Below are 24,590 nucleotides of genomic sequence, written 5' to 3'. Positions count from 1 at the left end.
CAAAAAAGTATTCCTGTGATTCGTTCTTTCTTTAGCAACATTAAATTTTTTAGAACTTTAATAACCACCAACCAAGACAAATAACCAAATAAACATGCCAAATAAGGAATAAAACTTATGTATATCCTTTAGTATTTAATAAAAAAGAGCCGAATTCAAAGACAACAAATGAAGGGATGTGTTTGCTCATTGTCTCATTCTAAGTTCGTTGAAGTTTCGTTTATTTTTTTTCATATATCATAATAGTCAATATGGACAATTTGGTGGTGCAGTAGATAAGAGTACTGGGCTTAGAATCAGGAAAACTGAGTTCAAAGCTGACCTCAAACACTTACTAGCTGTGTGACCTTGGGCAAATCACTTAAGCCAGACATTTGCCATGAGTTGGAAAAGGAATTGTAAACCACTCCATATTTGCCTAGAAAACCCCAAATGGAATCACAAAGAATCAGACACAACTGAAACAACCCAACAACAATAGTCAATATAAATATACAATTCTGGTTCAACTTGATTTTGTTTTCTAGCACTTTGATTAAGTTATGAGGCAAGTAGGAGCCTTGGGGATAGAGTCCTGGACTTGGGTGTCAGGAAGATTTCAACTTGATTCTTGCCTCAGACATTTACTTACTGGCTGTGTAGCCCTTGGAAAGTTTCTTAACCTCTTTCAACCAAATATTGGACATTATTATTATGACTTTCTATATCTCTATATCAATATGCTTTTTTACAATATCATAATCATGTTAGATCAATACATCATAATTGACTCATTCACATTTGTAGTTGATAGACTTATAGGTGTTTTCTAATTCTTTGCTATTAAAATAAATTCTTTAATATACCTATTAATATTTGGTGGGAAATATGTCCTTTTTTAACTTTTCACATTATTTTTTGGATTAAGATTTGAAAAAGTATCAAAAGATATGACAAGATTTATTATTCTTCCTGTATGTCACAAAGGTGTTCTCAAAATATTTGTTTGAGTTGAAAGTGCCACTAATAACATCTGTTTCTATACAAGCCCACAGATAAAGTTTTTTTTTCATTTTTTCCTATTTTTGATATTTTAGTTTTAATTGCTCTATTTGTATCACCAGCACTTAGCAAAATTTGGCACATAGTAAAAGTCTAATAGATGATTTTCCATTAATTCCTCCCTTCCCTCCTTCATAAAATGGTAGTTGAGGGTTATCTTGATATGTATTAGGGAATTTAAGCATCTCTTCATGTGATTATTCAGGGTTTTTTTCCCCCTCCTCCAAAAACCTTCTGTTAATTTGATTTCGCCATTGCTCCACTAGGGAGTATGTCTTTGTTTGAGATGCATACACATATATACTTATACATCCAAACATACATGTACACATGTGTGCATGTATATGCATACATACATATTTCTAGTACTCTATCCACTGTACCACCTAGTTGCCTTGTATATGTATATATGCATATATTTACATACATATGGTATGATTCTGGATCAGGCCCTTATCTAATATATTTACTATAAATATTTTCCCCTAGCCTATTTTCACTTTAGAAGGCAAATAACTCCATTTTTACAAAATAAAGTCTTTATTCTCTATATTGTTTGGAAAAATAAAGTGTTCTTTTTCTTCTATTTTCCACTGAAGGGTCTTAGTCTATTGGCATTTAGCTTTGTGATCAGTAAATTAAATTCTCATACTTGTATTTTTTTCCCTAATCATTTTGTTGACAGGAAACACACATTTTAAAAAATTTCAAATGGACAAAATCACTTTCAAGAACTTCTTCCTATCATATATTATTAACTATGTAGGTTTCTTTAACTTTGACTTTCCCTTCACCAAAGAAAGGAGTTTTACTTTGAGATCGCCTTATTTTCTTTATAGAAAGAGCTCGTTTTGGAATCACATGATTGGATTCAAGATTCTAGTTCTGCTACTTACTACCTACATAACCTTGGAGAAGTCAACTTCTGGGACTACTTTTCTTTATCTGCAAGATGAGAAAGCCTCACTACATACCTCACTACATGCATGATTTTATGATGCTTTCCTTCCATACCTTGGGAGCCCATTACTATCCCCAGTCTTCCTATTTCTCTGAAAAGTCCTTCTGAAACATTTCATGTTGCAGAGGTATACAGAGCACTGGACTCAAGCCCAAAAGACAAGAGTTCAGATGTTCCTTAAGACAATTAATTACTAGTTGTGTGACTTTGGGCAAGTCACTTAAATCTCTTTCAGTCTCACTTTCCCTATCTGTGAAATGGAGAAAATAACAGGATATATATGGGGCTGTTCAGTAGATGAAATGAGATATATATAAAGCACTTTGCAAACCTTCAAGTGTCATATACATGTAAACCATTGTTATTATTAGCACCTACTTTATCTTGATTTGAGAACCATGAATTGTTTTAAGCACACTTCTTCTTGGCTGGAAAGCCAGTTTATTTCTGGATGATTTCCTTGAAGCACATATGTCTTTCTACAAACTCTTCAAAGAGGCCGTGTGTTACAGTGAAATGGGTATCAGATAAAGTTAAGCTCTTTCAATCTTCTCCTTTTTATATATCAGGAATTTCCTCAAAATGAGGGAATTGGACTAGATGACCACTAAGATAACTTTTAACTCTTAACTCAAGAATTGCGTTCTAAATGCCCATTTTTTTTTCTCTTGAAACATAAGGCTGAATTTTGCTGTGGAGGTAATTCGGAGTCAAAGGTCCATGCTTTTCTATTTTATATAAGGAGTATTCCAATTTTCCTAACTATTCCACAAGAACCTGATTCATGTTCCTTCATAAATAATTTCACACATAGTAAAGTGTGACAGTTTGAAGTATTTCTTTCCTTGTCATTACAGTGTTGGTGTTTAACTTTAATGTGTATAGGAATAGATTCTTCTTTGTGGCCCCATGGATTCGATTTACATAATTATAGATGATTTTATTACTGTGATCAGATTTCTTTTTTTTCCACCCCATATTCTGTGGGATATCAGAGATTGTTGCACTCTGATCCATAAACTAGGTCTGTCAATTGAGTCTATGTTTTCCCCAATTCTTTGGATAATTCATATGTTCTTTGAATCTTTGAATCTCTACTGCAACTCCTTTATATATCTATTTTATAGAGGGAAGCTAGGTGGTATAGTGGGGCACCTAGGTGGCACAGTAGATAGAGTACCAGGCCTGCAGTCAGGAAGACTTATGTTCTTGAGTTCAAATCCTGCTTCATACACTTACTACCTGTGTGACCTTGGACAAGTAATTTAACCCTGTTTACCTCAGTTGTAAAACGAGCTGGAGAAGAAAATGGCAAACCACTTTAGTATCTTTGCCAAGAAAACTCTAAATGGGGTCACAGAGAGTGGGACACAACTGCACAACAACTAGCGACAAAGTGGCATAGTGGAAAGGGTGATGGGCCTGGAATCAGGAAGACCTGATTTCAAATCCAGCCTCAGGGGGCAGCTAGATGACGCAGTGGATAGAGCACCGGCCCTGGAGTCAGGAGTACCTGAGTTCAAATCCGGCCTCAGACACTTAACACTTACTAGCTGTGTGACTCTGGGCAAGTCACTTAACCCCAACTGCCTCACTAAAAAAAAACCAAAAAAACAAAACCCAAATCCAGCCTCAGACACTTACTAGCTATGTGATCTTAGGCAAGTCTATTAAGTTCTGTTTGACTCAGTTTCTTCATCTATAGAATGGGGATAATAATAGCACCTACCTCCCTATCAAATGAGTTAATAGTTGTAAAGCATTTAGCACAGTATCTGGTACATAGTAAGCTCTAGATAAATGTTGCCTATTATTATCCACAATACTGTTGTCTGCTGGAGTTGTCTCTTGTTTGTTGATTCTATTATTTCTAAATTTCTATGATAGTCTCAATATTTATTTCATCTTATAAAATCATTTCTTCCTGGAACTTGTGTGTGTGTGTGTGTGTGTGTGTGTGTGTGTGTGTGTGTGTGCACCTGTCCTTGAAGGCCAGATGTCTGTAATAAACCAACACTACCCTAGAAAGAGAAAAAAGTTTTGTTATGTTGTTGTGTAGGGCAATGAGGGTTAAGTGACTTGTCCAGGGTCACACAGCTAGTGTCAGCTAGTGACAGCTAGTGTCAAGTGTCTGAGTCCAGATTTGAACTCAGGTCCTCCTGAATCCAGGGCCAGTGCTTTATCCACTACATCACCTAGCTGCCTCCAAGAGGAGAAAGTTTTAAAAGGCCTTCATTATCAGCCACCCCTCCCCCCCCTATCTTTCCAGTTGTCTTACGTTTTACACTGCTCAACTTAGTCTGAGAGCTAATGATGCTGGACTAACATTCCAGCCCTTATACATGACACCCCATTCCCTGATTCTATATATTTTCAGTGGTTTTTCCCTATCCCTGGAACTCTCTCAGTCTTGATCTCAGACTCCTGATTTCCCTGCCTTTCCTCAGGTCTCAGATAAAGTCCTGTTTACAAGAAGCCTTTCCTGATCCTCTATAATCTTAGTGCCTTCCCTCTAAACCAACCCCTGCTTGAAACTGTATATATCTTGTTGACATACAGTTGTGGGCATGTTGTCTTCCCATTAGACCTTGAGAGCAGGGCCTGTTTTGTTTGTTTGTTTGGGTTTTTGTTTGTTTGTTTGTTTGTTTTTGGTCTTTCTTTGCATTCTTTAGCACAGTGCCTAGAACACAGGAAGCACCTAATAAATGCATACTGACTTGAATTTTTTGCATCTTTTAAAATTCTACACAAAGTTCTTCCCATGATTTAAAAAGGAAAAAAAAAACCCCTTTTTTCAAGATTCTATCTTGTTTTTAAATTGTTTTTGCTAACCAAAGTTAATTCTTACTTAATTTCTTTTTATTTCTGCAGATATTCTGCCATATTTCCTTTTCTGTTTGTATCACTTCTGCTACACTAGCTGTGTTGTATAGTATTTTTGGTAGCATATTTTTGGAGAGTGTGTTTGTTTTTTGCATGATCATTTGATCATTTGAATTTTCCTTGGTGTTGGGCTGTTTTTGTTGGGGTTTTTTTTTTTTTTTTTTTTGGCTCCCATCTAAATTATTCTCTGATATCTTGACTGAAAAGTCCTTTATTGGATATTTTGATGAAGCTAGCTAGATTAAAAATAGGGCAGAGTAGAAACTTGACCCAGTAACAAATAATTAAGAGGCTTTTGTCTGTGAACAAGAATAACTTACTGATTGCTAATCAGGGGGTGTTTATTTGGAAAACTCCCCTCCTTTTTATTCAAAGAGGTTTTGAAGCAAAGGTGCTGATCACAACCTTTTTCAGAAGTTTGTCTTCCTACTCAAACAGCTATCAATTAAAGCACAGGCCTACCCTCTAGGTTACATTTAGCAGTATTTTTCATGATGTGCATTTCTCTTACATCTAAATAAAACCAAAATAATAATGTATACCAAGATAACTTCCAAAAATATCAAAATACAGTCAATAACATTATAAAAATATCTCTTTCTCTTTTGTAACAGAATATTTTTAGTTTTTTTTTTTCCTCAAATGTAACATCCTGAAGGAATAAGGATGTCTTTCATCTGGGCTGCCCAAATAATTGGCTTGTCTACTTTTTAGTCTGAAATTAAAAACAAATAAACAAAAAAACCAAACAACATAGTCAGAGTGTTTCCATAAGACTTGAGAGAGGGAGGTTGTCATTCTTCTCACATAATACCACTTTCTAGAGTTTATATAACCTATTTTAAAATAGGTTATTATGTTAATTATCATGACATGGTATGTAGTTCAATGTCAGATATCCTAGGAGCTAAATTACTTTGTGTGAGGATGAGGCTAGTGAAAATTTCTAGGGGCTGAAAGATTTTAAAAACTTATGTGAAAAATTATATGATACTCCTCCTCTCTAATGCTACATTTTCAAGTAAATGCCACCTTTACCCCTAAGCCCCTACACCACTGCCTAGTCCAAAAGGCACATAGTGATAAAACCACTGGCTCTGGAGTAAGGAGACCTGAGTTCAAATTCTGTGTCTGAAAGCTTACCTCCCTCCCACCTTTGTGACCTTAGTCAAGTCACTTAACCTCTGTGGGTCTTAGTTTCCTCACCTGTAAAATGAGGGAGATAGACTAGATGACTGCAAGGCTACTTCCTGTTCTGATCCTGATCCATGCCAAGAGTGCACTGGCAAATGTTTAACAACTGGTGCTCCAAGGGAAAAAGTACATAGAAACCCTTTTTAAAGTTTAATCTAAGTTACTGATGATTTCTCATCACTTTCTTAAGTCTAGAGAATCAACAAAACAATAGATCAAGGCCTTATTTGTGGCTTTTGCCAATTTCCGAGGAATAAATTCCCATGCTGAAAATTTTTCAGCTTCAGTGAGCTGATTCAAGCTGCCTCCAGCACATCCCATGGGATCCCCTTATGTGTGCAAGGAGTATGATCCTGGTCTAGAAGGCTTGTGCCTATAACAACTGTCCTTGCTATACTTGCTTAGTACCCTTTCTAAAAAATGATTCTGGCTCATAATCAACTGGAAGCACATTAGCAGTGGTTCATGAGTGACAGTCTTAAGGAGTAGTGAGAAAACAACCTCTGAGACTGATACTTCAGGTTGCAAGGACAAGTATATAGGTTGGGGGAAGTAACATAGAAGGGTGACTACTAATAAATTTGTAATAATGTACAGTAACAGGGGCAGCTAGGTGGCACAGTGGATAAAGTATCAGCCTTGGATTCAGGAGGACCCGAGTTCAAATCTGGCCTCATACACTTAACACTTACTAGCTGTGTAACCCTGGGCAAGTCACTTACTCCTCATTGCCCTGCCAAAAAAAAAAAAAGTACAGTAACATTTGTGTATTGTGTATTAGCTACATGTGGGGGCATTTGGAGGCAGAGTGTTTCTATTCCTGACAGAATGATCATCTGAAGGAGAAACTGAGACAATGAACATGAAAGATGCACATGGATTCATAGGAGAGAAAACATATAAATTTGACATACTGGTAGTGGCAGATAGATCTTGCTGTATTCACATGGTAAAGGCTACTGAAGTGACTGGACTGATCAGTCAAGCAGAATTTATTCAGGAGATTTTTAAATATTTCATGCACTGTGACTACATTGTAACCAATTTATTCCAAAAATGAGTCATGGTTTTCCATAAAATTTTATTTATAGAGTCATTAATATACATTACTTCTTACCTACCCATTTATGTGGTTTTAAACTAAAGTGTTTTTTTTTTTTAAATATCTGAGTCTAAAAACAAACAAAAGCCATTTGGGGGAAAATTCCTTATTGTTCTCCTACTTCATATATTTAATGAACTATAACTTTTCCATTCTCCTTGGTTAACATGAAATCAAATGGATCAATAATCTCTAAATTTTTTAAAGAGCATTTCTGGAGGAATTTAACATCACAGATATTCTCTAATTCATTTCAATAAAAAATTAGTCTCGCCGTGTGACCCTGGGCAAGTCACTTAACCCCAATTGCCTCACTAAAAAAAAAAAAAAAAAAATTAGTCTCTAGAGACCTGAGAAGGAAAGAGTGGCCTACCCATGAAAATATAATAAGTAAAAAGGTTACCAGACACTAAACATGGCCATTCTAGTCCACTATTATCCTATTTTTTGAATCCTCCTTTTTTCCGAAGAAATATTTCTCCTTTTCAAGGCCAATACTTACAAAGTTATTCTAAATTCAGTACTTTACTACCTCCTCTGGGATCTTGTTGCCTCAGTCATTGTATTTCTCTCCAGTTATCTTTAATAATCAAACTCACTTGGGGCTCTTTTATGCTTTACTATATTATATCAAACTTGGGGGGGGGCAGTGTCTAGTTGTTTGCTCAGTTCCAAATCAATCTATGTGTGCTGTCATGTGATTGATTTTTCTCCATATTGTCCAAATGGACACTGTAAGAGACTTGTTCAGATGTTGTTATGACTAGAACATTCATTTGATTTAGTCTAATAAACACAGCCCATAAAAAAAAAAATGCAGCTAGTCTCTCTGTCGTGTTCTTAATGAACATATGCTGGCTCACAGTGAACTCTATCCCTGTTTCTAAATGCTCACAAACTTTTCACTGGCTTACCTAACAACCATGATTTCAATTCTTTTCTTTTCTTTTTTTTTTTTTTTGGCTTTTTTTGCAAGGCAATTGGGGTTAAGTGACTTGCCATGGGTCACACAGCTAGTAAGTGTTAAGTGTCTGAGGCTGGATTTGAACTCAGGTACTCCTGAATCCAGGGCCGGTGCTCTATCCACTGTGCCATCTAGCTGCCCCCATGATTTCAATTCTGATGACTAACAAATCTACATTAGTAGCCCTGACTTTTTTCTCATTTTGTAACTGATATGGCACTTGTATATTGAGTCTATATCAAATTCAAAGTTTCTAAAAAGGAACTCATGCTCTTCCTCCATCAAAACTTCCCTATCCCTGTTAAGTGAACCATCATTATTTCTCCCTACCACCTAGACTCCAACCCTGGGGAATCATTTTTTATTCTTTCTTCCATGTCTCCTCTCACATTCAATTAGCAATTAAATTCTTTCAATTCTCTTTTTAAAAAAAATAACTTCTTTCAAGTTTGTTCTTTTTCATGAGTAGTAATACAGTTCGATCCCTTATGGTGCCCACTGTTGTCTCTGTCTTCTAAGGGGTTAGTAACTCATTGACTATCACACTTATTTAGCAATTCATAATGCACTCTCTTGATCTTGATACTTCTTGTATTTCAAGGCAATTATTTGAGTAGAAAATGAGATAATATTTGAAAAGCACTCTGAACACTTTTGAGCTGTACACAAATACTGTTGTTGCTGTTGTTATTGTTGTTATATGGGGATGGGAAAGGAACAGGAAGAGGAAAGCAGGTTTTTCTCTATAAGCCAGGATAGCCAGTAGAGTTCACTGTGAGCCAGAATATTGTCTTTGTGAAACTGTTCTCTTATTTTTAATGAGCCCATGTTTGTCCCTGAGATAAATACCCACTTTAAAAAATACCACTATTCTTCTGAGAATGCTGTATATGTCTCCAATTTTCAGAATACCATGGCGTCCAAAGGAATAACATTGAGGGTCAAAGAGCAATGGAATGTGAATAGGTTGCAATATTATCAATGAAGATCTGAGCAGGAAAATCATCATTAGGGATTTCAGCAGAGTTATGTCCATGACTTAACAAAGAAGGGAACCATCAACAACTAGAGTGAAGTACCAGCTAGACAGCCTACAACCTGCATTGGTTACCTGCCTCATGTCAAAATGTCCTACTGGAAATTCTCTAGCATGTTGAATGGATCCCTTGTGGAATATTCATGAGAGGACATGGATGAGTGTTAGAAGAATGAGAGAGCATGTATTAGCTGCCATAGCTGGTAGACTGGTTTCTTGAGCCAAGCTTCTTGAGGGTACAGATTGTTTCATTTATTTCATTTGTATTTCCAGCATCAAACATGGTGCTTAATAAATATTGGACTTATTGACTGGAAGGCATTATCACAGTGATCAGATTATATTGCCATAGCTGAGGCAGGTAGGTGGCACAATGTATAGAACACTTAACCTAGAGTCAGGAATTTCTGAGTTCAAATCCAGCTTCAGACACTTACTAGCTGTCTTATGTTGTACAAGTCATTTTAACCTCTGTCTGCCTCAGTTTCCTCAACTGTAAAATGAAGATAATAATAGCACCTAACTCCCAGAGTTGTTGTGAGGATCAAATAAGATAATATTTGTAAAGTGCTTGGCACATAGCAGGTACATAATAAATGCTTCTGCCCTCCTTTCCTTTTCCCCACAGGAGCATGAAAGCACAGAAATATAGTGTTATTTAATTTCTTTAGTCCTTGTCTACCCAACTAGCTTACCAGTTGAAGAGCAGGGACTGGGTCTTCCACTTGTTCACTGCCTAGCACGCTATTTTTCATACAGTAAATATGCAAATGAATGTCTGTGGATTTTAGCACTGTATTTCCTGTCAGTATTTTCATACCATCCAATTTCAAGAGTGCTGTCATTTCCAAACCCTGTGTTATCAGCTATGTTACATGGCTGTCAGTCTTAGACACTTGTAGAAAATGATCTAGCTTTAACACAGTACACCAATCCAATTCAACAAACATTTCTTAAGCACCCATTCTCTACAAGATGTTAGGGCTGGTTGCTGGGATAAAAAGAAAATTAACTGACCCCTGCCCTCAAGAAGCACTTAGCACAGTGTCCCCTACATGCACATAATTGGTGCTTAATAAATGTTAGCTGTCTGATATATCTACATTAGTAAATAAATGCAATTACAAGAGGTAGAGGTTGGTAATAGCTGAGGGGAATCATAAAGACTTCTGTTTTCTCTACAAAGTAGTACGTTTTGAAGGAAGCTGGAGATTTGACTAGGTGGAGATGAGAAGGGAGGACATTCCAGACAGAAAATGACTTGTGAAAGGAACAGAAGTAGGAGATGGGGTTTCAAGATGAAGAACAGCTAGCAGGCCAGTTTGACTGGAATAAAGAGTGCATAGAGGGGAGTAATAGGAAATGGAACTAGAAAGCCAGATTTTGGAAAGCTTTAAAGGCTAGGCTGCAGATGTTGTGTTTTATCCTAGAAAACAGAATCTTTTCTTTGGCCAGGTAATAATTTTCTTTACGTACTTCCTATCACACATGCTACAGCTTACTTGGTGATGAAAAGTGGTTTTTAACATTCTCCAATATGTAGAAGGATATGCTAAAGAAAATGTGAATGAACGTTTTCTGAATTGAGAGGAAAATGGATACTAAAAAAATTTAATGGTTTTTGTTCCAATTCCCAAAGGCATACTCCATGGTAGTTTTATTTTACACATCATACTAGAGGTAAAAAGTTATTTTATTGCTAAACTTAAAATATTAAAGCTTATCATGACTTGTTAAAATGTGTCTTATACACATGCATGCAGTTACAAAAGAAAAGTAGCAACTGTAACACATATTGTATGAGGTAACAGGAAATTCCAAACTCATAGAGTTCAACTTCCATACCTTTGCCATGCTCTATCACGTTTATAACATAATGAAAAACTATTTCCTGGGGAAACACATTGGACTCTAGGCCCTGATATAATTCAACAAGAATCATGCCTTTTATAAAGGAAGTTTAACCAGTGGTTCAATTCTATATTGTGATGTTGTTCTTGTTGAGTCATTTCAGGCATGGCTGGCTGACTCTCCATGACGCCATTTGGGGTTTCATTTTACAGATGAGGAAATTGAGGCAAACGGGGGTAAGTGACTTACCAAGAGTTACATAGCTAGTAAGTGTCTGAGACCAGATTTGAACTCAGGAAGATGAGTCTTCCTGACTTAAGGCTCAGAACTCTGTGCACTATGGTGCCACCTAGCTAGCTGTCCTGCAATTTGATAGAGAATAATATAAGGATCACTCCCTAAGCTAAGAAATAAGGAGGACTTCTACTGATCGTTATTTAGAGTTGACTCCCATAATAATGACTGTATTTTTAGTTAACATGAAACTTGTTAGTTAATAGTATAGTATACCAAAACTCATATTCCACTAATATTATAATACTATCACAAGTGTCCTACAGTATTTCCAAAACTGTACAAGTTTGAAACTTTAATATTTAAATTCAACAATTTATCGTGTAACTATCTTGTTTGTACATGGTACTTAGTATGCTGTCTTTTCCATTAGACATTTTGCCTTTCTTTGTATCTTTAGAACTTAGCCCAGTGACTGGCACATAGTAGGTACTTAATAAATGTCAGGGCAGCTAGGTGATGCAGTGGATAAAGTGCCAGGACTGCAGCTACAAAGACTCATCTTCCTTTGGCCTCAGATACTTACCAGCTATACAACTCTGGGCAAATCACTTAACCCTATCTGCCTTAGTTTTCTCGTCTATTAAATGAGCTGGAGAAGGAAATGGCAAACTACTCCAGTATCTTTGCCAAGAAAACCCCAAATGGGGTCACATAGAGTTAGACACAACTGAAACTATGGAACAAGAATGATAACCAACTAAACCTGGACTAAGACTTTTAGAACATCTTCTATGTAAGATTTTAAGAGTGATTTCTTAGGAAATCCTTATGTTCTGGTATGTCTAGTTTCCCCATAGGTGTATTTTTAAACCAAATGATAAGGATACAAAAACTCAGAATAAATGCATATTATGCTATATATACTTGTGGTAGGCTGCCCTGAAATCAGAAAGCCCTAAGTTCAAGGTCCTGCTTCTGACAGCCATGTACTAGCTACATGACTCTGGGCACATCACTTAACCACTCAGTGCCCCAGGTAACTTACTAAGCCCATAAGTGGCCTTAGTAAAGGGAGTTTCTTCACCTTGGAGTTCCCCATACCAATGAAATCACACGTCCAGTCCCTATTCCTATATATACTTATAATGAATTTGTTTCAGTAATTATGATTACTTAATCCCTACATGTGATAAAAGAATTCCCCCAATGTAATAGAAGAATTCAAAACTCTGCCAAGACATAGCATCTGTTTCATATTTGGGATTCATTCCCTACAAAGTTAAAGCATGATTGATAGATTTAGCATGAATTATAATTTCCTAAGAAATAACTTTTTTGCCTAGTTGCTATTCCAAGGCAAAGTATTACAAAAGCAAATCGGCCTCTTTAACATATCACTGAAAAAAGCAACTCGGGGTCATTTTACTGTGACAAAAGAATCTTTGATACTGATGGCTGAGATAATGCAGTTTTTGGATTTTTCAGCTACTTTGTATTTGATGTTAATTTAAAATATTATATATCATGCATCTGTATATAGATACATATGTATGTATATATGCATGTGCATACATGTAATTGTGTATGTATAAATATACAGAGTGTCCCAAAAATCTTAGTGTGGCTTTATGCTTTTAAAGCTTAAATCTTCAATAAGATTTTTGGGGATATGCTGTATATTTTTTGGTAAAAGCTATTCAGCCACAGAAAATGGTACTATTTCTACAAATAATGCATATAAGTGAGTTTGTATATATATGTATATATATGTGTATATAGACATCTATGTGTATGTGTACGTACACACATATACACATACACTATATGTATATTTCATATTTTCTCCTTACAACAATTCTGGGAGGTAGGCAAGTTATTATTCCCATTTCATAGTTAAGGAAACTAAAGTTTATTGATGTCAACTGCCTTGCCTAAGAGTAAAGAAAAGAGTTGTGAATTTATAACATCCACTTTTCATTCCAAACAACATTTTACGTATTCTTAATTGCTCTGTGCAATTTTACTAAGCCCCACATCTCCCAGTCAATTTATTCTTCTTCTACAAATCTCAATGAAAAGTCACTGATCTAATCACTTACATTTACTCACCGGTGTTTGAGAACTGTATTTTCTTTGATCAGTTCTTTATGGTTTCTTTACAAATGAGGCAAAGCTCTGCCATGAAATTACCAAATGCTTTTGAGAAACACTCTTCTTTATCAGAGAATTTCTTTGGGCTTTTTTGGTCATTCATTGTCCTTGCTTTGGGGTTTGTATCTTAAATTATATGTAAAAGGTAGACCAGCTTCATCCTCATAGTAAAACAGAACTGCAGATATCCCTCCGTCTTCTTAGATGATCATTTCTTACCAATTTTTACCCCTCAGCTAATAAATGTTTATAGGTCAGATGAAGCTGTAACATGCTTAAAGACTTTCTCCTCCTTTAGAAAACTATTCTATCCTTCTATGTTATAAGCTATACAAGTTTTCTACAACCGTAATATTTTGAAACAAGGAGAAAGAAGCCAATACCATCACCTTCTAAGTTCTAGAGTCTTTTCTAAAGGCCCATTTTACTGACACAACCACACATCCAGCAGCCATAGAGAGCATCCAGAAGTGGGGTGTGGCAGCATGATGCAGCTAGGCTGGGAGTTGGAGGGTCCAGGCTTAACTCTTGACTCTGAGACTCACTACCCTACCCAAGCCACTTTCAGAAAGTTATTTAAAGCTTTGGTTCCTTCCTCTGTAAAATGAAAGGACTGGATGAGATGATATCTGAGATCCTTTTGGAAATCCTATCCTCCTACTTTCCATTTTGTACCTCACCTATTATCTTCTTATTCTAGTAAAAAGGAAAATACACTTCTCTGTCAGCCTGAAACCAAAGAATCTTATCCCGGTATGTGTCAACCGAGATAAGTCACTTAACTCCTTTGGGCCTCAGTTTCCTCATCTGTAAAACAGAGACAATTATAGCACCTACTGAGTCCAGTGAGGAAGATTGTTATGAGGTTCAAATAATACAACCTGTAAAAAGTACTTTGTAAATATTAAAGGGCTGGACGAGTGCTAATTATTCATTCTCTTGGAGAAAACAGAAGGAAGAAAATTAAGTGCCTACTATGTGCTTATCTCTGTGCTAAACACTTTACAAATAAAACACTTTACAAATATTATCTTATTTAATCCTCACAATAACCCTGGGAAATAGGTGCTAGTATTATCCCCATTTTTTCAACTGAAGAAATTGAGTCATACATGACTTACCCAATTACATACCTAGGAAGTATATGAAGATGGACTGGAACACAGGTTTTCCTGACTTAACTCCTAGCTCTCTCCACTGTACTTCCTAGTGTCCATAGCCAAAAAATACTATAGCCTGGGGCAGTTAGGTGGCACAGTGGATAAAGCACCAGCCCTGGATTCAGGAAGACCTGAGTTCAAATTTGACCTCAGACACTTGACACTGACTAGCTGTGTGACCCCGGGCAAGTCACTTAACCCTCACTGCCTGGTCCCCCCCCCCCCAAAAAAAAATACACACACACACACACACACACACACACACACACACTCTACAGCCAGGATCTGAATCCCAGCTCTGTTAATTACTATCTATGTGATCTCTGACAAGTCACTTCATGTCTCTGGGTCTTGGTTTCTTATTGATAAAATGAAGATGAAAAAGTAGATAATATTTGGTATTATTTACTGCTCTTAAAACCTATAACTCTTGCAGGCGGATGACCATATCATGAACAAGAGAAACATGACTCCTGCTAGGCCCACAACCCCTTTTGGTCCATAAACTCCACAGAAGTCATACAATAAGGCATAATATGTACCCACATTTTACTAATGCATTCACTATGTAATGTCTGAGAGTAGCTTAGATAAGATTTCCCAGATTCTGTTGATAAATTATTATTTGTTTTTTTAAAATCTACCTTAAAAGTGGAACCGACCAAGGCTTTGTGCTAATATCACAACCAGAAGCTAAGCAAACTGTCCTATTTTTGAAAACATCCTGAGAAAGAGATTGTGCAACCACCCTCTTCCAATGTTTAACATAGCTCACCACCAGAATTTTTTTCCCTTAAGTTTAACCTTAACCCCAAAACACTACAGCATATATAATCTAACTGCTGCAAATTGCCTATCACTGATACTGTTGAGGACTGACTAGCATATTTAAGTTTCGTTTTTTGGTTTGTTTGGTTTTTTTTAATGATTCAACTTTTCATTAACTTTCGCATTAAAAGCTACTCGGAAACTCACCTCTGCCAATTGGAAGAGTGCTGACTTCCCACAGCGTTTCACAGGCTCAGGGCTACCCAACTGAGAAGTATTTGAAGAGATCTACAAGGAAAACAATTCACATGCTATGTTACAATACCAGAATGTTGGCTGTCTGCTCACAAATACCCAGCTTTCACTGAATCTGTAAAATACTGTTTGTTATTCCCAAGCACCCAGAGCTTTCTAATATACCTACCTTGCCAGTTTGATTTATTGAGGTTAGTTAAATGGGAAGCATTTATGGTATTAAATGCAAGCCAAACCACTGTGCTAAATAAGCTGGAGAGACATACAAAAATCAGTTTCTGCCCGCAAGGAGCTTACATTCTAATGGGAGAGAAAACAGCGAAAAGGAAGAGGTGACCAAGGAGAGAAACTTTAGTCAGGAAAATTATAGGGTTGATTAAGTGGGGTTATGGGGGAGTAAAACTAAACTATTCCATCCAGAAACAATGATTGGATTGACAAGTTGATTTGATCATGGGAGGGGTAGTAGAAGAGGACATAGCAAGTGAGGGGAGTAGGAGTAAATAAAGCATAGCTAAGGCTTTATAATGGTCTAGGAAAAGCTGAAACCAATCAGGGGATCTGATTCTAATAAGTAGAATCCTCAGTTGTCATTACTATAAATCTCAATAATCACAATGCTTGGTTTCAAACATAGCTTAGGAGGCTATTTTTGTGGTGATAATTTTCTTGCTTGTTATTTGAGTGCAGCATGAGAAAATAATCAAAATAATCCCCCTTTTTGGTTTCAATTGACAGACAAGCTAAACAGGAAAAGCACTGACTTCACCACAACTAAAACCCATAGAATCACTTTCATTTGGTCAAACACCAATAAAAATAGTTTCCTTAAGACTCCATGGAAAACACAAAGTCAAATTATAAAAATTAGCAGACTTGTCCTGTGTACAAAGCAAAGAATATTTCCAGTTGTGAAACAAAGAGGTAGTGAGATGCGAAGATGTCTTGCATAATCTCATCAACTTTAAAAACTACCCAAAGGGGCAGGACACATTTTACTAAAAGACAATCTATAATGCAAGTAGCATGTGTTATAAAATGGAAAACAAATGGTGTAATTACTGCTTCTGTCCAATGAAAAGATTTCACTTAAAAGTATGTGTAACATCTTCTAGAAATATCTTACAGTTAAATAATATGGTAGATAGAGAACTGACCTTGAGTCAGGAAGACCTGGACCTGAGTTCAAATCTGGCCTGGAACATATGATGCTAGGCAAGTCACTTACCTTCTGACTGCTTCAATTTCCTCATCTTTAAAATGGGGATAATCATAGCACCTACCTCCCAGGATTGTGTGAGGATAAAATGAGATGATATTTGTGAAGTACTTTGTAATCCTTAAAGTGGCTATAATTATTTATATGAGTCCTGTTCTTTATTCTTTTCCCTTTTTTGCAGAAATATTTCTATACTTCTGTTTACCGAATTGTTGTTCAGTCACATCTAGGGTTTCCTTGGCAAATTTACTGTAGTAGTTTGCCATTTTCTTCTCCAGCTCATTTTACAGATGAGGAAACTGAAGCAAACAGGGTTAAGTGACTTGGCCAGGCTCACATAGCTACTACTAAGTTTCTGAGGCTAGATCTGAACTCAGGAAGATGAGTATTCTTGACTACAGGCCTGACACCCTATCCACTGCACCATCTAGCTGCCCTCCTTCCAGAATAGTCCTGGATAATCAATAAGGAATTGAGAAGCTCTCCACTGCTACCAGGAATTCCCAGGGCCAGTCATATTTTACTAACATTATACACAAAGGGTCATTTTGGACATTTTAAGGAATATCCTTTATAGAATTCCTGCCCAGTTATAAGCCTTTGTGAATTGGGGAGATGTCCCAGAAAAAAAGAGCTTGTTCCCTATTTGGGAAGACTTGATGTCTACTGGGCAGATTTTTTTGAGAAGTTCAAATTTAGGATGATTTACATCCAGGAACCACTACTTTAGCATTAAACTCTTAATTCACTCCTTTGTAAGCTATGTTCTTGAATAGATTTTGAAAAAATACCATGGCATATATTTTTGTAAGCCTGCAACAGTTTTTACCAACATTATTATCACTTGTTAATGTTAACTCTGCCCTCTTCTAGTCAAGCATAACCTAGTGTACTTCCTAAAGTACAAGTCAGTTAATATCCACAAATCAGTTAATCCCACAACATCAGGAAGTAAATGTTCCATCTAAGCTGAGCTTTCCTGTTGGCTGGCTTTTGTAGAACAGAAATGTGAGAGTAACTGATTTACAAAGTTAATGATCAATTGTTCAGCTAGATAGAGTGGCAATGTGGTGTATAAGCTAGACCTAACTTCAGACTCTGGGTTCAAATTTTGACTCTGACATATACAGGCTGTGGGACTTCAGGTAAATTGCTTCATCTTTTAGTACCCCTGGACAACTCTCTAGGACTATAAGTGGCAGAGAAGGCGCTGATCTGTATTAATAGACTGAGTAATTTAAACAGAAGTTCCTTATACTGATAAAATCATAGCTACTTGAAAGGCAGGTACTATATCTTATTTATCATTGTATTTCCCCTTGCCCAGCTTGGTTTGTTTTGGATATAGTAGTAATATAACTATATAGTTGCTGAATTTTACTGAATTCTGTACCATTAAGTAGAAGTGTTTTAAATGGAATACATAATATCTCTTTCACACTTTCATTCAGTAATTCCAGTACAGTATGTTCTTTATGACATACATACCCAGAGCAAATTTTCATAACACTGTGAATTGGTTTGTTGCTCTGAATCCTATCAGACGTTTCAGTACAACAATTAATGCTTTGAAAAATTCCTCTGTTATTCACATTACTGAGAAATTCTCAATTATTCTTAAACATGTCTCAAAGAAGATAATTTTACATTGATCAAGTAAAAAAAATTCAGCAAATAATCCAGTAACTCAAGCTAAATAGAAGTGGAAAAGGAGGAAGAAAGCTGGCTCTATATAATTTTCAAATTAGATACCATAAAGTTCAGTGGGGAGGATTAGTAATTCATGGGAGACAATAACCAAAAAAGAATGAGAAATAGAATTCATATTGTCAGATGTCTATATGCAATTGAATGAGGTATGGGTAATAAATAAAGTGAATTAGCTATACTAATACAGAAGAAAAATGACCCAACAAGTATAAATAAAGTTTGATGAAATAGAACTCAAAAGAAGTAACATGTCATAGTCTGGAGTATAGCATTTGATACCAAGAGAACTACATTTTAATACTGATGCAGATACTTACTGGCTGTGTGACTCCTGGTGAATCAATCAATCACATAGCTTCCTCATCTACAACAAATCTTTCACTTTATGGATAAAAACCTGAAACCTAGAGACTGGTGCTACCTATTTCAAAAGATTGCTGTGATCCATCCCTTCCATCAGACTTAGAGCCCTCAGCCTAAAGCATCAGTTCTATTCTGGATGGTGCTGACCTATAAATGGGGAAGGTTAAGGGAATGAGGTCCAACTTAGGTGGACAAAGAGGTGCCCTCTGGTTGTCATGCCTCTCCCCCTTCCCTCTTTCCTATTTGCAGTTTAGGAAAATAAAAATTAATTAATTTTTTTTTAAAAAAGAGGTGTTGTAAGAGAAGTACTTATCAAACTTCAAAATTTTATTTAGATGTGAGTTGTTATTAAATGATATCTATAGAAGATATACTTAGTAAGATTAGACTAGGCAAAAGGTGTGGTAGAATAGTAGATCAGCATATTAAGAATGCATATTCAGGGTAGCTAGGTGGCACAGTGGATAGAGCACCAGCCTTGGGGTCAGTAGGATATGTATTCAAATCCAGACTTAGACACTTGATACTTACTAGCTATGTGACCCTGAGCAAGTCACTAAACCCTGGCTGCCTTGCCAAAAAAAAGAAAAAAATGCATATCCATTTAAAGAAATCTAGGAACAGAACAAATAAAGCCATAGTAAAGAATATTTGGAGTCAGGAGCAATAGAAGGAAATGATAGGAAAAAAAACATTGTTGTGAGGGCAAAACACACACCACTTGTCCAAAAGGAGCAAACAGGTGAGCTGGTATAAACAAATCACAAACCTAGCAAAAAGGTATAATATAGTGTGATGGGAGACTTCAGTCATATGGACATCTGACAGTACTTATTTTTTCAGAAATAAATTCGTGATTTGCTTTAATGGTAATTTTATCCATCTATTCATTTATTCATAGATGAAACAGAAAGGAAGTTATTTTCCATCTGATTCTGAGATTAAGAAGAAATTAGAGGGGCAGCTAGGTGGCACAGTGGATAGAGCACCGGCCCTGGAGTCAGGAGTACCTGAGTTCAAATCCGACCTCAGACACTTAACACTTACTAGCTGTGTGACCCTGGGAAAGTCACTTAACCCCAATTGCCTCACTAAAAAAAAAATAAAAAATAAAAGAAGAAATTAGAAAATAATGGGAAAAAAGTAGGAAAGGCTTAGCAGTGTTACATCTAAAACTACAAAAACAATCATCAAAATTATTTGACACTGGTTAAGAAATAGAGGCAGCTAGGTGGCACAGTAGATAGCATCAGTACTGGAGTCAGGAAAAACTCCTTTTCCTGAGTTTAAATATGGCCTCAGACATTTACTAGGCAAGTCATTCAACCTTGTTTGCCTCAATTTCCTCATCTGTAAAATGAGCTACAGAAGGAAATGGCAAATCCCTCCATTACCTTTGCCAAGAAAACCCCAAATGGGGTCACAAAGAGTCACACATGACTGAACAACAAAGAAAAGAAATATGGAAGTTAATCATTGGAAGAGATTAGGTACAGAACACAAAGAAGGAAATTAACCTAGTAGCCTAGTGTCTGATAAAGTGAGCTACTGTGCTAAAAATTCACTGTTCAACAAAAACTGCTAAGAAAACTGTAAAGTAATCTCGCAGAAATTAGATACAGAATGACATCTCACACAAACATGAAGATAAGTTCAAATTGAAAAAGGACTTAGACATTAAAGATGACATAAATTAATTAGAAGAAAATGGAAGAAATTACCTTTCAGATCTATATATACAAAAGAGTTCATGAGCAAACAAGAGACAGAGAGGATCACAGAAGGCAAAATAGTCAAATTTGATTAGACAAAATTTAAAAGGTTCTGCACAAATAAAACCAATGCATCTAAAAAATTAGAAGTGAAACCATTAACTGGAGGGGAGGAATCTTTATAATAAGTTCCTCTAATAAAGGCTTCATTTCTTTTCTTTTTTTTTTTTTTTTTTGGTGAGGCAATTGGGGTTAAGTGACTTGCCTAGGATCACACAGCTAGTAAGTGTCAATTGTCTGAGGCCGGATTTGAACTCAGGTCCTCCTGACTCCAGGGCCGGTGCTCTATCTACTGTGCCACCTAGCTGTCCCCAAATGCTTCATTTCTAAGAAATATAGGGAGGTGATTCAAAGGTGTAAGAGCCATTACTGAGCTGATTAATGAAAGGTCAAAGGCTATGAACAGATTGTTTTCAGAGAAAGAAATTCAAGCTATCAATATCCACATTAAAAAATGTTGCAACCAATGCAATGGTACAGAAGAGTTCCAGGGAACTCATGATAGAAGAGGATCTCCAAATCCAAGAAAAAAAAAAAAAAAGAACTGTGGAGTATAGATGCTGATTGAACCATACTATTTCTTTTGTTTTGGGTGCTGTTTTTTTTTTTTTCTATTTTGAGGTTTTGCATCACTGCTCTGATTTTTTTCTCTTGTAACAGGATTAATGCAGAAATAGGATTAATGTTATTGTGTGTATATATATATATATATATATATATATATATATATATATATATATATATATATATATATATATATATATATATATATATATATATATATATATATATATATATATATATATGTCTATGTATATAGATATAGCCTATATCAGATTACCTGCTGTCTAGGGGAGGGGAGGGGAGGGAGGGAGAAAAATCTGAAATTGTAAAGCTTGTATAAACAAAAGTTGAGAACTATCTTTACATGTAACGGAAAAAATAAAATACCTTATATGTAAAAAAAAAAAAAAAGACTTACACAAACTAACAGGTTACTAAGTAGCAGACATGAGCCTCAAGTGTTCTGACTTAAATCCAGTCCCCCAGAATGTAACTATCTTTATATTTATCTATTTGTTGGCCTCTTCTCTGCTGCTTCACAAACATGCTTGGTTCTCCATAATCCTTCAAATAAAACACCTGACCACACACACACACAAAAAGTTGCAGTGCGCCTCAGAGTCTTCAGCACCAGCAGCTTCTTCTGAGGCTCTGATAACGGACTAGTGAGGGGGTTTGGCGGTAGGCCAGGGTGAAGTGGCTGCAGTCTCTGCTGGAGTTGGGGTAAAGGGCCCTGGTTCTGAAACAGTGGGCTGAATTGAGTGGTGGTGGCCCAGTGGGGGAGGGGCACAGGCATGCCAAGCTTCTGACCATAGAGAATCAGAGTTCAATCAGACTTCTGTTTCCAGGTCAAAGAGAAAGTGGCCATGGTTACTCACAGGTCAGGAAGGCTGAGAAGAAGCCCAGTCACCCCCTGGGCCACACTGTAGCTCGGAACTGTGTGTCCTGGAAGCAGCAATACACTTTAAGAAGGACGTAAAAGCCAAGAAATGGGTGGCCAAGATGATCAGGCAGAGAAAGCAGCAGACCATCGAAAACTTCTTTGGGGGAAAGGTAGACCAGAATACACCCTCAGAAGAAGAAGATAATAACAAAGTCAAAGCTCCAACATCCAAAGCTTCCAAGAAAAATATGAATTGGTCTCAGGTGATGGAAGCACTCACAAGGGACTTTGAAGAAAAAGTAGGAGAGATAAAAGGAAGATTTAGAGAGATGAAGAAAGAATGGAAAGAGAAATGAAGAGCAATCCAGGAATGTCATGAGAAAAAAGTCAACAGTTTGATAAGCCAAATGGCAAAGGAAATAGAAAAACTCTCTCAAGAAAATCATTGCCTAAGAATTAGGATTGAACAAATGAGAGCTAGTGACTTTATGAGAAACCAAGACACAGTAAAGCAAATCCAACTGAATAAAAAAATAGAGGGTGATATGAAATATCTCCTTGGAAAAACAGCTGGCCTGGAAAACAGATCCAGGAGAGATCATTTGAAAACCATGATCAAAATAAGAGCTTAGACACCATCCTCACCAAGAGATTGTCAGGGAAAATTTCCCTGATATTCTAGAAGCAGAAAGTAAAATAGAAATTAAAAGAATCCACTGATCAACTCGTGAAAGAGATCTCAAAAGGAAAACCTCCAGGAATATTATAGCCAATTTCTAGAGCTCCCAGGTCAAGGAGAAAATATTGAAAACATCTAGAAAAAAGGAATTCAAATACTGTGGAGCTACAGTAAGCATAAAACAAGATCTAGCAGCATCTACATTAAAAGACCGGAGGGCATAGAATATAATATTCCAGAGGGCAAAGGAACTGGGACTACAGCCAAGAATCACGTACCCAGCAAAACTGATTATAATTTTTCAGGGGGAAAAATGGGACTTCAATGGACTTTCAGGCATTTGTGATGAAAAGACCTGAACTGAATAGAAAATTTGACTTTCAAATACAAAACCCTAGAGAAGCATAAAAAGGTAAACAGGAAAAAGAAATCATGAGGGATATTAAAAGATCAAACTGTTTACATTCCTACATGGGAAAATAATACTCCTAACTCATAAGATCTTTCTCAGTATTAAGGCAGCTGAAAGGAGTATACTTAGAGGGCACAGGTATGAATTGAATATGAAGGGATGATATCTGTAAAGCATTTATATTTTTGTTTATCCTTGTTTTTTGTGGAGCAGGCAGGGTGAGGTGGCTTATGTCTGGGGATGCTTGTGGGCTCAGGGTCTCCTGGGTCCAGGGCTGGTGATTTGTCCACTGTGTCACCTAGCTGACCCATAATGACATCTTCAACATAAATTCAAGAGGTAAGAGGAATGCACTGGAGAAAGGGGAAAGGGAGAGGCAGGTTGGGGAAAAGTAGTTCACATAAAAGATATAAGAAAAAGCTTATGGAGTAGAGGGGAAGATAGGGAGAGAGCAGAGAAGTGAGTAAGCCTAACTCTCATCAGAATTGGTTCAAAGAGGGAATAATTTACACACTCAAGAGGGGATAGTATTATATCTTGCCCTGTAGGAAAGTGGGAGGGGAAGGGGATGGGGGGGCAATGGAAGGAAGAGAAGATTGGGGGAGGGGGCAGTAAGAAGCAAAACACTTTCAAGGAGGGATAGGGTGAAGGAAGATAGATAATAGAATAAATATCAAGGGGAAGGATTAAGATGGAGGGTAATACAGTTAACAATAGTAACTGTGAAAGAAATGATGAGCAGGATGCTATCAGAAAGATGTCTGAAAAATGCAAACCATGAACAGAGACAGAACTGATGGTATCTGAATACAGATTGAAGTATAATTTTATTTGTTAGCTCCTCTTTCTAAAGGTATTTTGTCTATTTTCTTTCATAACCTGACTAATGAGAAGATGTTTTAGCCTAACTGCACATGTATGACATATTGAATTGCTGGATTTCATAGGGAGGGATGAAGATGGAGGGAAGAAGAAAATTTAGAACACTATGTTTTAAAAAAATCAATGTGAAAAGTAATGATGAGCAGGGGGAGTTCAGAAAGACCTGGAAGGACATACATGAAGTGATGCTGACTGAGAGGAGCAGAACCAGGAGAACATTGTATACAGTAACAGCAACATTGTGTGATGAACAATGGTGAAAGACTCGGCTCTTTTTAGTGATGTAATGGTTCAAAACAATTTCAAAGAACTTCATAATAAAAAATGTTCTTAACATCCAGAAAAAGGAACTGTGGTTTAGGAATGAACATTGAACCATAACTGTTTCTACTTTTGGGCTGGTTTTTTTTTATTCTTTTTGTGAGTTATTTCCCTTGTGCTTTGACTCTTCTGTCACAATATGACTAATGCAGAAATATGTTTAATGTGATTGCACGTATATA

General features: G+C 36.5%; 1 protein-coding gene across 14 annotated transcripts in view; it reads right to left on the bottom strand.

Annotated features, from left to right (window-relative positions):
- The window catches only part of BBX (BBX high mobility group box domain containing), a 379,187-nt gene that overhangs the window by 57,197 nt on the left and 297,400 nt on the right, over positions 1 to 24,590 (bottom strand). For all 14 annotated transcript variants that reach the window (XM_043994822.1, XM_043994815.1, XM_043994823.1 and 11 more), the window contains one exon: positions 15,556 to 15,636. In XM_043994822.1, the coding sequence (XP_043850757.1) occupies positions 15,556 to 15,636 (81 nt within the window). The remainder of the gene's footprint in view (positions 1 to 15,555; positions 15,637 to 24,590) is intronic.

The sequence above is a fragment of the Dromiciops gliroides genome, chromosome 3 (assembly GCF_019393635.1).
Source record: "Dromiciops gliroides isolate mDroGli1 chromosome 3, mDroGli1.pri, whole genome shotgun sequence".
Lineage (NCBI taxonomy): Eukaryota > Metazoa > Chordata > Mammalia > Microbiotheria > Microbiotheriidae > Dromiciops > Dromiciops gliroides.
Note: the sequence above shows the minus strand (reverse complement) of the source record. Positions and strands in the feature narration are given on the sequence as shown.